This window comes from Notothenia rossii (assembly GCF_949606895.1).
Source record: "Notothenia rossii genome assembly, chromosome: 2".
In the NCBI taxonomy this organism is placed as follows: Eukaryota; Metazoa; Chordata; class Actinopteri; order Perciformes; family Nototheniidae; genus Notothenia; species Notothenia rossii.
The window spans coordinates 86147631-86162989 of record NC_136904.1 but is presented as its reverse complement, the minus strand read 5'-3'; the positions used below and the strand labels follow the sequence as shown (position 1 = coordinate 86162989).

General features: G+C 40.0%; 2 protein-coding genes across 3 annotated transcripts in view; both read left to right on the top strand.

The window, feature by feature from the left end:
• The window catches only part of arhgef7a (Rho guanine nucleotide exchange factor (GEF) 7a), a 28171-nt gene extending 23251 nt beyond the window's left edge, over positions 1-4920 (top strand). The window contains exons 19-21 of the mRNA XM_079665311.1: positions 3074-3173; positions 3741-3795; positions 4065-4920. Coding sequence (XP_079521437.1) covers positions 3074-3173; positions 3741-3795; positions 4065-4187 — 278 coding nt within the window. The 3' untranslated portion in view covers positions 4188-4920. The remainder of the gene's footprint in view (positions 1-3073; positions 3174-3740; positions 3796-4064) is intronic.
• Positions 4921-5856: 936 nt separating this feature from the next.
• The window catches only part of sox1a (SRY-box transcription factor 1a), an 82117-nt gene continuing 72614 nt past the window's right edge, over positions 5857-15359 (top strand). For both annotated transcript variants that reach the window (XR_013805308.1, XR_013805309.1), the window contains exons 1-2: positions 5857-8978; positions 9052-9461. The gene's annotated coding sequence lies outside the window, so the exon portion shown is untranslated. The remainder of the gene's footprint in view (positions 8979-9051; positions 9462-15359) is intronic.

Sequence of the window (15359 nt, the reverse complement as noted above, 5' to 3'; positions counted from 1 at the left end):
CATGACCAAAAGCTACTGAATACTATAAATCCTTGCTAAATGTAAAAGTTTGTGAAACACAGTTCATTATTTTAAGTAGCTGCTACAGAATGAGGAGAATATCAAATACACTGTCTAGTACATCTAGTCAAAGAATAGTGAATTTAAAGGCTCGGTTCATCCAAATTAATATTATATAGACACATTTTATCAAATAATAATATAACATGACTGCATTTGTAATGCTGTGAAAGCAGAAAATCTAAGTCGGTAACGTTGATAACTTCATGCAATACTAGAAACGTGAGAAATAGTTTTTAAGTATTTTCGGTGAGCTGAGCCTTACTCAATATCTTTGAGAAGGTTTCTGTCTTGTGTCTCCTAAGCATCATCCTTTAAAGCCTGATCTTCCATCCAGTAATGTTGCTGTCTGTCAGTGGTTCTACAGGGTTGCATATATATTATAGTTTTAAACCTCAAGTTGGTATGTTAAGAAAAATAAAAAGATTCCTTTAAACCAGGCATAGCATAATGGGCTGACACAGATAAGCTGTAAAAGCCTAACACAGCGACATTCCAATAATAATAATAATAAAATGCCTTTCTTAAATGTTTCCTGCAAAGGAATAGTTCAACATTTTGGGAATAACCCTTATTTGCTTCTTTTTTTTAGTCACGTTGAAAAAGAACCTGGAGTCAGAAACAGGTTAGCTTAGCATGTCATTCAGATTTGTATCAGCAGGATTAAGCTAGCATAGCAAAGGTCTGAAAATACACCTTTTAAACCTTACTCTATAAACTAAATATATAGTATGTCAAGTAGTAAGCTGTAGCTGGTCAAGCAGGATTGTTTTAAAACATGTGAGGCTAGCTGCTTCCCTGTCTTAATGCTATTTTAGCAAATTAGCTAAACATGCTAGCTCCACATACCTATCACACACACATGAGACTTTATTTTTATTTCAATCTTCTCGTAATATTACAAGATAACTGAAAACAGGTCATTACTAAAACTACCTATGCTCCTCAATGATAATTCCAGTTTTCTTACCAAGCTAACCAATTGCTAACTTTAGCTTCAGATTTACTGTACAGACATGGTATCACAAGATATGAGACTGGTATTATTATTATTATTATTATTATTATTATTATTATTTTTAACCCCAAAATGTTGAGCTATTGCTTTTGAAGGTGACGATTTGAGCAGGTTAGCTTAATGCATACAGTCTATAGCCTAATGTTAAACATCCCCTGTGTCACAACAAACTATAGCACCTATGCTACGGCCTCATAAGCCAGACATGCCTTTGTGTCGTCTGGCTTGTGAGGTTTCCCATGCTATCTCTTGCATTAATGACTATTTTTATGAAGAAGTATTTTTCCAGTGTTGGTATTTAAAGTACAGGTTGCCATCCATTTACAATAGAGTCTATCTCCTCGTACAGCAAGCAATGTCGGTGACATATGGAATATATTGGTCCGTGTTACAGAACTATTTAATGTTTCCGAAATGATTCCTTTATTCTTTTCATTATTTTTGTATACAGGCGTATTTTTATTTTATTTATTTATAATTCATTCTGTATGTCAATGTTTACAAAATGATCCCTGGAAGTATCATTTTTTTTTTTTTTTTTTTTTTTTTTTAAACGATTTTATTGCTCTGTATCAAAGTTTACACTGAAAGTTATAACATGAAGTGTTTTCATTATTTTGCACAATCATGTAATGGGCCAGTGGGGGTGGGGATAGAATCTGTTAAATTATGTACTTTTTGTCGTCTACCAGAGTGTGTATGATATAGTCCTAAAGGTAGACCTGAGTATTCAGTGTTACTGTAAAGTAAATGCTCATTCGTAGTGTAAATGCTCACCTTTGGTGTTTTGAAAGCATTGAGGGTAAAAAAAATAAAAATAAACAAGAGGCCGTGATTATTATACAGGAACTCATTCAACCTCAGTCAGAGTGGACTTGAAAAATAAGAGCACATAGTCTCCCTTTCTGTAAATACTAGTTGTCATGGAGCAAGAAAAAAAAAATCCATTCTACCCTCTATGAGTATTTGAGCTAAGAATATCACTGTCCTTATATCATGTGCTATACTTTGTGACAGGTGTATTCTGTGGTTTAAGAAGTCAAATTGTGGGACAGGCAGTGTGAAAAGAGACCGGCTGCCTTCGACCAACGTTGTCCTCTGTGTGCTCTAACGCTGTATTCAGTTCACTCTTGTGACCATGTCTTATCTGCAAACAGAGCATTCAGTGTATTTGTTCTACTCTGCTGAAGTGTTCAAGTCCCAAAACGCTGTATCATGAGTTTTGAATAAAAAATCTGTCATTTGGTAGATACTGGCATTCTGGTTATTTGTGAGAATAGCAAATCTGTTTAGTGTGTGTTTTGTCCTTTGGCAACGAGTTCTCAATCAAAACTTGCCAGATATCGACGCTTGGTCAGTACCCCTTTACATCTCCTTTTAATGCATATGATACCCCTTAACCATCATTTTGTATCATGTATTGTATTATGATAGACTTGACACGTGGTTAATGTTGCGTTAAATATGTGGTGAAAGTATGTTATGTCCGCCACTTGGTAAGATTTGGGAACTACTTGGTTAGGTTCAAGAAAAGATCATGGTTTGGATTAGAATAAGTATTTATGCCTCTTATGTAAAGTTTGAATTTAATTGTGACACAAACAGTGGTATCTTGGGTAAAAGTTCATTTTTTGTTTGACCTCCCTCCCCAGACTTTTTTCCTTTTCATACTAGTACTTTTACTTTTACTAGTACATGAGGTGTCATAGTTTGACGCATAGGGCTACTGACCAAGCTGCATTATTTGACAAGTTGTAGCATATAATTGTGTAATGCTTTAATTTGTGTTTTTCGACCACTTTTCTCAACAGCTTCTCACTTCCTTTCACTTTTCTCTGTCTCTTTTCTGGTATTTTTTCTGTGCATTACTAACCCGTTTTGGTTTGTCTCTGATGCGGTAACTTTCCAATATGGAAATTCTATACTGACTCACCTCACTACAAGGTGAGACGTTGTAATGTACCAATTGTTGAGTGCTTTTCTGTTTTGAAACAGAGCCGCAAAAGGAAAAAGGGCTGCATATGATCATCCCTGGTGATAAGAAAGTCCTGCTGGAGGGTCCTAGTCGGAACGGACAAAGTACAGCAGAAGAAAAGTAAGATAATATACAGATCTATTTTGATCGCTTCATCTTTGCCCTGAATGACGCGATTGACATATTGAAATGCCATGTGAAGCCTATTCCTTTTTAACTGAAGACTTTAAAAAAGGTTCTCAGATTATAACTTAATTTTAAAAAGCCTCTGTAATTTTCAATATAAATTGTTTAAAACATTACTCAGATTGTTCATTTTTTGGGACCATTTTCAGCTACAGATAAAGTGACTTTAAGCAAATTGTTTAATGTCAGCTGCAACCCCTATTATCTTGATTATGGGTAACTAACAACTGTATTTACCTGCTTTGAGCTGGAGGATAGGCTCACATTTCTTCAAGAGTCTCTTAAAACCGCACTCAGATGCCGATATCAGCGATGACACAGATTGATTGAATGCTTCCTGTCATCCGTACTGGCTGTGAAGTGATCCATTCCTTATGTGAATCAAATGATAAGACCAACCATTGCTTTAAGATTGACTCAAGTTCAAAATGTGAATCGATCCTTTAGTAACCAGCCATGTGTATTAATAATGCTAAACTGTAAATCTTTATCATCATAAAGGGGCCTGGTGGATGTGGTGTACGCCCTGAGGGATGAGGTTCGAGAGCTGAAACAGGTACATTTGTATGAATTGGATGCTTTACAAAAATACCATGATCGTGTGATTTATCTAATATATGACTCTCAGAAGTTCAAATGACCTGGCTAAACTCCAGGTCTGAAGTTGTTAGCTGTTAAGACTTTACGCAGCAAAAAAAAAATTGAATTATATTGCCCTTTCATTGTGAAATGGGTGTTTTTCATTCTTTTGCAGCATAGGAACTTTGAAAAACCTCATATTATTTGAGCTCATGACAACAATGATATGCTTCCTTTACCTCCCAGGATAACAAGAAGGTGAAGAGGTCACTGGAGGAGGAGCAAAGAGCACGAAAGGATTTGGAAAAAGTTGTGAGGAGGGTTTTAAAGAGCATGAACGACCCGACATGGGATGAGACAAACCTCTGAGGACCGTGTGCACCATCTGCAGCTGAAGCTTTAAAAGAAAAAAGAAAGAAAGAGCATGTATGTGTGAGCTTGCTTGCACTGTGTGTGTAAAATGCAAACAATCGCACACCTAATGTATGGTCGGTTGTGTGACTGAGAGGATAAGGAGTGAATCTGTAAGCTGGTAATTATAAGAGGAGTGTGGGTTACTACCACTCTGGTTAAGAGACAGGAACCACAATGCTGAACAAGCTCTATTCCACTAAAACATTTCTCAATGACCAAGCAAGATGGTGAGGAGATTATACACTTAACCCACTTCCATCGTCGACTATTGGAGGGGAGTGCTCCTCTTCTGTTTACAATCATATAACTGGACACTGTCCAATGGTACTTTAATTGTTTTAATGGTCACAAAAGCCTTAGAAAAGTCTGAAATTGAACCATGACATTTGATAACCTCTATTATGTTATTTAATTTTGTATGAATTGATTTTTGTTCCGTCTTATCCTGACACAGGCTTACTCTTGTGTTTAGCACAAAGTTAATCATCCGCCAGGAAACTTAGCTTTTTTGTCTGTTTGAATTTGTGCCTCGTTTTTGGACTGTTTTATTGTTTTGACCACTTTGCTGTTTGACTTTCTTTCTAGGGATCCTAGGGAATTGTACAGATGTTGAACGTGTACTGTATAATGTAAATACTGCTAAAAGATGAGCCTTTGTACTTTGGGAGAAATAAATGTTTTTTTTAAAGACTGACTTTGAGTTTTTTAACTCCTTGTTACACACCCACACACACAGAATTGCACACTTTTATTTTATTATATTTCATCTTATTTATCATTTATACTTTCAAAAGCATCAAGCTAAAGTTGTGTTCAAAGAAATTGCCTCGAACCAATTGACACACAGAAAACCTAGGACCAAGTACACAATTATAGGAGTACTTGGGTTTTTCTTGATGTCTACAATTTCGCAATGCCCCCTAGTTCAACCTTATTCTCGCTTCCCATCCATTTGGGGGTCTCAGGCACCATTTGTCTGAGGAGGTTTACAAGGTGTTTCAAAAATATTTTCCGCAAGATTAATCAATCCCACCCAAGATTTGTTGAAAGAGGACAGTTAGAATAATAGTTTTAAATAATTGTCCCACGGCTGCTGGAAATAAATAAGAAACAATTGTGGAGCTCTTAATGTAAAAGCATTCAGTTCTCGAATATTCAATAAAGTATTATGTTCAAAAAGCAGACTTGATTGATCCCGCTCTTTAGGCAACATATCTGCTATTTATCATACTGTCAAATTGAAAACATTGATTTCAAAATAAATGAACATTATGAATGAAAGAATAGTGGAATCACGTTGCTATGACATTACTAACTATGCCAACAGTTTATAATTCCCATTCAACAGTTGCAAGGGAAACCAGTAAATCCAAGTAATTTCATCTGGCAATGATCTGGTAAGTAGGGTTTGACTTCCCAAAGTATTTGGAATGCTACCGTGCTGATCATGGAAAAAAAATCTAATGGTTCTATTTTCTTATTTATTAACTTTTTGACCAAACTGTTCGTTATGCTCCGCAGGTTGTGAACTAGTTTAGACCGAACAACTCATATTGTGTCACTCCGCCAACACTTGCTACGCTACAAGTGTTCAACGCACCCTTTGCAAAAAGGCGGTCTGTTTGAACGGTTTCCGTCTGCCATCTTGCTGCAACACTGTTTTACAAGCTAGCTGTAGCTAGTTCTGCTGCTCATTTAGCACATTTTCCACAAGTGAGCCTGTTTAGAGGCATGTTTATTTCGTGCTTTAGCTACCATTTGAGGACTTATAAAGGATGCATTGAGTAGTTAGTGTTTTTCCATGCTCTAAACTGGAACGAAAGTGGGATTTCAACTTCTTCACTCAGGTGAGTATTGTAAGGTAAATGCTGCTGGTTCAAACACATGCTGTTTATCGTACAGTTTTTGTACTTGGCAATGACTGTAAAACATGAAACTAGCTAGTTTACACTGCTGTAGGCATTCTGTTGGGGACTTGTTGTTTATCAACACTACTAAAAAGTTCAAGCAATTGTTCGTTCTTTAGGGATGCAACTGAACAAGCTTTTAGTAAACATTGACATTATCAATTTATAGGTATTTGAATAACATAGGAACCAGGTTGCAGGGCGTAGCTTCCTCTAAAGACCTGTGCAATGCTGTACTTTTCCCACAGAAGCCACACACTTTTGTTTATTAGAGGTCTCTACACACTGATAAATAACCTTTAGCTCTAATAATGCTGCAATGAATGATAAAAGAAATGCACTCTATCAAATGGAAATCTAATGTCTTGTCATTTGTTAAAATGCCTGGTGGTCTGCAGTGCGGCTGAGATAACTTCTGTGGATAATGTGTGTAATGTGATTTATCTGGACATGAGCAGGTTGTTTCTTATGTATCATAGCTCAGAGCATTGTTGCTTTACTTCGTTTTACGACGTGCTTGTACTACGATTTATTAGTGTGCTTGGATTTGCTGTCATATTGGCAATTCTCTGTGACCAATGGGGTTGGTGCTCACTACTGACCCTCACCTCCTGACCACACAGGATGTTCACTATCAAACTTTTCTTAGTAGCTTAATATTTGATGTCAGAGGCAGTGATAACTGATTAAGCGTATTGCTCATATAACATTTGGAGTCCCACCTTGTCTGCAGTGATTTTCTCTCAGAAAGTTTCTCAGCACCCTATTTCTGCTATGTTGAAAGTGGTTTATGTAGTGAGGAGATCAGAGGACTTAGATCAGTTGGCTGACTGAACTGAAGTTGAAAACATTCCAAATGACACAGTGTGGTATTTTGATACGAAAGCCTTACAAACTTGCATAAAAAAGGTTTGCATTACAATGATATTGATTGCATCTTATCGTTGACCTAACCAAATATCATTTATTGTTTGTGTATGCATGCAATGTCCTTTTGAAAGGACCGGCCTATTGAAATCTTTTGTGTACCCTGACAATTGCGACTTGCTTTGTGGGGGAGAGGATCCCATTCTGCTGCTGTGGGATGAATAAGCACAGATGTCACCCTTTTCACTGTGACGCTCACCTTGTCCACTCATTAGTAATGAAAACAGTTGCCTTTTGTTTTTCGTTGAATATTACTCCAGGGCAACAAAAGGCACAATTCACATTCATCCTGTGAAGCAGATCTAGGCAGATAAAGGCAGGCCAGCGCTGTCTGTTCTGACCTTGGTGGCCTGAGTCTCTCTGGGTTTAGCTGGCCGACTGCCACTCAGGTTCCAACAATGAAAAGAGCCACTGCCTTGGTTTATCTGTGTGTCCTTGCTAACTTCCAGGTGGAGGCACATTAGTATATCGTTGTTATAACTTTTCTACTTTCACTTTCACGGGATAAGAGCCTTTCGTCTTCCTGTCAAGTGTGTGGTTGGTGGGAAAGTGGTGAATTGAAGAGGCAGACGTATTATCCGGCTTCTGACCTGCCCCAGCCCCTCTCCACTGTCCCTGCCTCTTTCTTCCTGGCGGGATGGAGTGACAGCTTGTCACTGTGGGAGCGCCACAATACGGCTCAGACTCCCTGACTATTGTGGAGCTCAGAAAAAGCATCAAGGTCTTCCTCTCTCTTCCGTTCACTCTTTTCAAAGCAGGGAATCAATCAGCTGTACACACACACGCATGCATACACACGACTCACTTCTTTTCCCTTCCATCTGTCTATTGAGCAGCCAGTGATCATTTAGACTTGACATGTATTGTGAAAAACTGAGCAGCTCTGCCTCTTTCTTCTTCTTTTTCTTTCACTCCCTTTCTCTTTCAACTGTCTGTCATTAATGTCCAGGTCTTACAATACACGAACAGAGGAGAAGAAGAAAGCGAAGAGTGAGGGATGAATTGATGGATGGGAGGATAAGCACTCAGTGTCCTTTCTTTAAAGATTTGTTATTGTACAGTACTGTCTCCCAGTCATTTTTGGTTGGTGTTTCAGTCTGAAAGCCCATCCACGTGCTCTTTTGTATGGGAAAGCAATAAGGCCCCATTGAATGAAGCTGAATGGACCTGCCATCCTTAGGGGCTGAGGCCTGAGGACTCCTATTCTTTAGCCCCCAATCTAATTGGAGCTGAAATGAAATGGAGGTTTCTTATGAAAATAGGCTTTGTTTGGCCGCAAGGCTGGTAATTCATAAACAATAAGCAGGGCCCCATTGTGTAGATAATAATATATTCATGCTGCTGGAGATGGGGAGAAGGCAAAGCGAAGGCTGAGGATATATAAGGAGGATATGCAGAGACAGGGATGGAGAGTGGAGGGGTAAGGGGAAGGGGAGGAGGAACAGTAGTGGCTAATAGCAAATAGGGGGTCAGAGAAAATTGGTAATGGTTGGGTAGAGGCAGAGGACTTATTAGAGGAAGTGGAGGGACTCAAAGTGGCTGGGAGTGAAAACTGAGTGGGAAAATGACGAGGATAGGCGAGATATACAAGATAGGAATCAGGCGGGAGATTGGGAAATAGCTGTGAGTACTTTGAAGCCTACAGGTGACTGGTTTGGCAGCGGTGGGGGGAGATGGCAAGTGAATGAGAGCATAACAAAAATGGAATAGGTTGCACAGTGCAAATCTGTGAGGTTGAGAGCGGTGGAGATGATGGAGTGGATTGGTCAAGTGGAGGGATGGAGCAGAGCAAAGCAGTCAGTGTCTAACAGGCGAGGGGGGGAGAGAGCACAGCAGTGTGTGTGCAGCGGTGGACCACTGACAGGAGGGCTTTCGATGCCTGAAAACACGATGGGTGGATGAGCGGAAACAGGTGAGCTCTCATGCCACTTTGATGCATCGGTTTTCTGGATGATGTCTCACTGTTATCGTCTGTAATCGTACAGGTCAACGCTGCTTCTGTGGGATCATCAGCTGAGTCTTGGAGAAGTGACTTTCTCTGTCGGACATTCTCAAACGGGGAAACAAAAGTGATGTGTGGAGTGACGGACTGACTGAGGGGGACCCTGCTTCCTGTCAGCTCTGAGCCGCTACCCTTCCTCTTAAATGCTTTTCACAATTTTCTTGGGAAGTGAATATAGACTGTAGGACCGGAGACACACGTTCCTCTGGATTCTTTGGGAAACCTTGACTTCTTCAGCCTTTTTTCTCTTCTTTTTCACCTCAAACAATATATCCTGGACAGAGTTTTGTGACAGTGGAGGGGGAGGATGTTGTGGACATGATTGCAAAACTGATAATGTAAACACGTCTGAGTTGATGTTACTGCCTTAAGAGATAGATGTCATAACTAATGGTGAGTAAACCTGAAATGGCACTTTGTTTCGGTGGACTTTAACTGAGTGTGTGTGAGTGTGTCAGGAGAGTTTGCATGCTGCTGCACAAACAGGAACAGCATTTGTGCAATGTCAAGGTTACAAAGTAATCCACTTAGTTTATCACTACCAATTCTTATATCAAAGTTATTCTGTAATCACTTTGTGAAGCTTCTCAGCAGTGAAGGACTCTCTAAAGTATGCAAAGTCATGAACGTGGCAGGCTTTATATACAAAAAGTGACAATTCTTTAACACTGCGGTTGTGTTATTACATTTTTCAATACAACTCTAACATATTATGTGTGCGCCCGTCCGCTTGTAGCCTTAAACTGCTTGACTGAAGATGTTAAATTAAGTTCATCGGAGAATTACTTGTTTATAACTTGTATATATAATTATTAGTCTAGAGCAATTAGTAGTCTGGTGCTACAGGAGAGTTAACGTATCACTCTGCATGATCTTAAGAATGCATTGCCAATCAGTTATTTCAAAGGGTAGTGATTTAAATCAGAGTATTTAAATGTTCTTCTTGGATTTTTTTTTTTGCCTATTTCATATACTGATGTAAGACAAATCAGGAAATGGTTATTAGCCAAAAATAATTGGCAAAAATTAGCATGTTTTTTTCTTGTTAAATGACTATTGGCCATGAGGTGGTGGTATTTACTTCGATCTGAACATGTGTGATCCTTGCCCACCTGGCACTGAGAGTTCTCAGCTTGAGCCACTAGATGTCAGTAGTTATCCACATATGAACAAGAATGGCAGCCCGACTGCTGAACGTATGTGCTGAGGTTCTCTCAATAGGTTTGACTGGATGCATGCATTTAGCAAAATGTGCAATTATTACTGATGATTACAATGTGAGGATATGCATTTAACTATTACTTATCATACAACAGTAAATTAGTGCTCATGCTCTGTTTTTAATGCTTTAGCAGTGTTGTTAATATTTAAAATTGTACTTTTATTAGCTTAATCTCAGCGGCAGATTAGTCTAAATCCTTAAAAGAGAGTCTGAGAAACTCCCTTTACGATCTGGCCTTGGCTAAGACTGAACCGTCATAGTAAAGATAATGCATTTATTCTTAATCATATGGTTACTCCTACCACGAGATGGCAATCACACATAATGAAAATCCCCTTAACTGTCCGTGTGTGTGTTGGGGGGGGGGGGGGGCATGGAAGGGCTTGATGTGTATACACTCCTCATGCATACTTTTGCAAATAACAAGATGTTTCTACATTTAGATTTGGATGTGCTCTATCCTCAGTGTGTGTGTGTCTTTCATTAACCTGCTGTCTCTAGTGAGTATCTGTGGGAGCTGCATGTCTCCCTGCTGGAGGTCCTTGTTTGTTTTTTGTTTATTTACATGCAGCAAAGTGGTTGCTGGCGGTGCTGGTCACTACAAGTGGCTGGCACCCGGAGCCTGGTAATCAAGCAGCGGGCAAACTGGGTGGCAGCGCTCCGAATGGTTTGCTGGAGATTATCCCAAAATTATCCATGAATTATCCCCAAGAATTACGCCATTCCAGTCAGGCCTTGTCCATTGATGGGACTGGGAAGAGGGAGAGTGTTGGACCAAGAAGTGTGCATGTTGTTGTCGGGGGGAGATTTGGATGGAGCAGTGTATTTCCTTGTGTGTGTATGTTGTAATGGCTCTGGCAGTGTTGGTACATTGGGGTAATGGAGCATGTTAATCCACATCAAACAGCTATTAGCAGCAGATTTTACTCGTAAAAAATCACTAGTTACAGTTCGAGGAAGGACCAAATTAACATACAACCTGTTTGACTTTTTCATTTTTTAATCAGCCAGCCAGTGTTTTATTTTTACAATAGGCATTTTCTATTGTGCCAACAAGAAACAATTGCGCTCAAATCTAATGCAACAGAAGTTTGGCGTCCAGCCCTCTTACTAAACTATCATCAAATCCCTGAAATCTGCAACAAGCTGCTGTGTAAATGTTGTGTATGTCAACATTTTTTACAAGAGCTGTTTTCTCCCACAGCTACAGGTTTTCCTGCCATTCGGAGCATTGTATTAAATTCATTTGTGTGTGTCTGCTGTCACTGCACATCGCGCTGTCATTATAGTGGAGGTAGATAGGAGGGACTAGTTGCCTGCTTGTGTGTGGCTGCTGGAGCCCCAGGAGAATGAATAGTGCTGGTGAACCTCTCTGCGATAAGTGTTCGGTAAACGGGTCAGTGGATTGTCCTCCGAGGCTCAATCTGAGCTATTTTCCCTGACTGAGAACACAAATTATCCTTCGTATTCATCCCATAAACAGACCACCAGTGGTGCAGACGGCACATAGTTTGTTGTGGCTGTGTTTGTGTGCTCAATCACCCTGTTTGCCTGTGCTTTGGCTCAACGCAGGGCCGCGTGTACATGTGAATCACAGTATGGGATAAAACATGCACGCGTTCACCCACTCAACAACAAAGTCCAAATGCAGCGCTGGCAAACAGATGAAAGCGCAACTATTGAAGATGAGAAGACAATTAGATGTAGAGCGGTAGCAAGTGGAGGATCACAGTGAAACACACACCGGCAAGGAAAGGGAAAAAGAGGGATTGGCCAAGGTTGGGAAAGGTTAAGTACTCCTCTTTTTTTTGGGATGCTGTACTTCCTGCAGGGCCTTGTTCCTTGACCCGCTGCTTAGAGGAGGGAGGGGGGGGGGAGGGAAGAGAGGAAAGTGGGGAGAAAAGGCTAAAGCTGCATGCGAGGTTGCAAGGTGAGAGGTGGAAGAACTAAAATGGGAGGAGTATTTGCCTCTGGCTGATGGGGAACAATTGGACACACACACACACACACACACACGCACACACACACACACACGCACACACACACACACATACTCGAACCAGAAACAAAAATGGACATTCTCACACACACACACACACACACACACACACACACACACACACACACACACACACACACACACACACACACACACACACACACACACACACACACACACACACACACTTAGAACTACAGTCCCAGCAGGCTATGAACTTCAGTGCAGTTGTTGCCATGGTGATACACTGAGTTGCTGACCCCCCGACTCCATTTTTCCTGCCGCTTGGCTATTGAAAGAGATGATTGACAAGTGTCCAAATGTCAGCCGACCCAGCCGGCCACACAGACGGGAGAGGGGGGTGTGTGAGGCGGCAGCTATTTAATGTTACTTTCACTCACAGGGTGGAAGAGGTGTTTGTGGCGGGGGGGGGGGGGTGTAGATATATATGCATGTATGAGTGTCTGTTAAGGCTGAACAAGCACTTAAATGGCAATCACAACAAATTGTATCTACCCCCTGATGCTAAGAATACATAGAACACATCAGCAGAGATAAACACACATACTGTAGATGGTGTATTTACAATGACCTGCACAAAGGAAAGCCTCCTTTTCACTGCGAGACAGGGTCGTATATTTGGTTTGTCTTTTGAGCTGCAGCACTGATAACCCATTCAGGGAATGCGCTGGATTGGTCGGTGGTGGCTATTGAGTTTTTAGCGTGCTGTGTGCATATTTATGTGTGCCGCCCTGATGGATTGAATCTGCATAAATCCACTTATTCCTACATCTAATATGATAAACAGTGGTTTACATGTTGCTAACACAAACAGATCCTTGTTAACGACAGGGACTTTTTTGCTTATTTTTCTATATTTCTTCCCACCTTTTTACCTCTGTTTTTTTGTATCCTCTCTCCCTTTCTCACCGTCTCATTGTCCGCGGGCTTAAAGGGATCGGTCTTATCTTGATCACCCACAGCAACACATTAACCTCTCCGCTCTTATCTCTACACTGGTCATTAGTGCCAAAACCCTTAACGTCCTATTGACAAGGCCACCAAACTGTGTGTGTGTGTGTGTGTGTGTGTGTGTGTGTGTGTGTGTGTGTGTGTGTGTGTGTGTGTGTGTGTGTGTGTGTGTGTGTGTGTGTGTGTGTGTGTGTGTGTGTGTGTGTGTGTGTGTGTGTGTGTGTGTGTGTGTGTGTGTGTGTGTGTGTGTGTGTGTGTGTGTGTGTGTGTGTGTGTGTGTGTGTGTGTGTGTGTGTGTGTGTGTGTGTGTGTGTGCTTTGAGTTATCGTAGGTGACATGCGGTTGAGATCTGCTGAGTTGGTGATCTGAGCCGATAACATTATTAGCCTGCAGTGTGTGTGTGTGTGTGTGTGTGTGTCTGTGTGTTCAAAAGAGAAGGAGATGGAAACATGCTGTAATATTTCTTTCAAATGTATTTGACAGGTGACGGTAGATATGTTTGCTTTTTATTGCTTCTTTAGTTTAGTTAGAAATGTCCGATCTATTTCGAATTAGGCAAGGCAAGTTTATTCATGTAGCACCTTTCAACACAAGAACACAAGGCAATTAAAAGTGCTTTACAAAAATGAAAGACATTAAGAAATAGTGCAGCAGAAACATATCATTAAATGGCATTTAAAAACACTCTTTAGTATATACAATTAATATATTAAAAACGACTCATCATGTATGTGCTATGAGATCATTTAGAAACGATGAAATGTACTTTCTGTCTCCTATGCAGCAGTAATGCTGTTGAATGGGTTACTTTATTTGTTGCTCGTGGAGCATTACACTTCAGCTCAGTCAAACCGCAGTCAACAGAGAGTGTATCGCAAATGAAATAAATTAAATGATATCATGAGATTTCCACACAGCAATCACATCTCTTATAGAATAAATATTAGCACCTGCTTTAAACACTCCTTGTATACTGAGGGGTTTTGAAATACAAGTAACAACAACAACTGAAGACATCCTTGCATAAATCAATTAATTCATCATTTTCTATCTAGTTCAGGGTCGCAGGTGCTGCATTTATTGTCATTTGAATTAAAGCGACAAACATTGAATTGCATATGTTTGTTTTGGCAGACTTATACTCATTACATCTCATTCATAACTGATAAACAAAATCTAATTCCTGATAATATGTCATAGAGATTAAGGCATAGTTTTGTGTTAAATGTGTGCCAATGTTTGTCTGTAAGCGCGGCACTTATCCGTCTGTTTTCTGTCTCCTCCTGGCCCTCTGTGTTAGTGCGGCTGACAATCTAACAGGTTAAAAGAATAATTGCAACTCTATTTACCCCAAACAGCCTCTCCTCTGCACATAATTACATCCACACACACACATGTACACAGACACACTATCACATACGGAGACACACTCACACACAGAGAGAGAGAGAGGGGGAGAGAGAGAGGGGGAGAGAGAAAGGGAGAGTCCCTGCACTAATATTTAGGTAGTAACAGTCATGTGTTTGAGTGAACCCTCCTCTTGTCCTCCTCTTCAACGCAAAGCACTGTTAACCACCGACACTCACCCAGAGAGGAATACACCCGCATTGACCGCACTCCTCGTGCTGTGGGTGTGCTGCATGTGGGCGTGCATGTGTGTGTGCTGGAGGAGGGAGAATAACAGATGTGTGTATGTGAAAATATTATGACGATACCATACTCCAAGGTTAGGCGCTATGTAGCGAGTCATATGTGAAAGACTGTAAACATTAGGAGCAATTGGTTTTTATTATAGAATCATATTTGAATTTCCTTTTTCATTAATTGATAAACTGTTTAATTATGTATAACATTTCAGGAAAATAAATATCTATTCTATTTCCCAAAGCTCAAGCTGACATCTTTAAACTGCTGTTTTTTTTTTGTCTGATTTATTTGCAAACTAACAAAATATTCAGTTTACAGTTAGATTATATAAAGAAAAACACCGGTATTTGTTTAGTTTTTTACTTAAAGGATTGATTGATTGTCAAAATTGGTATTCTGACTAATTGATGCACTTAATGATACTTAAAATATGTTTGTAATAGTTACTGGC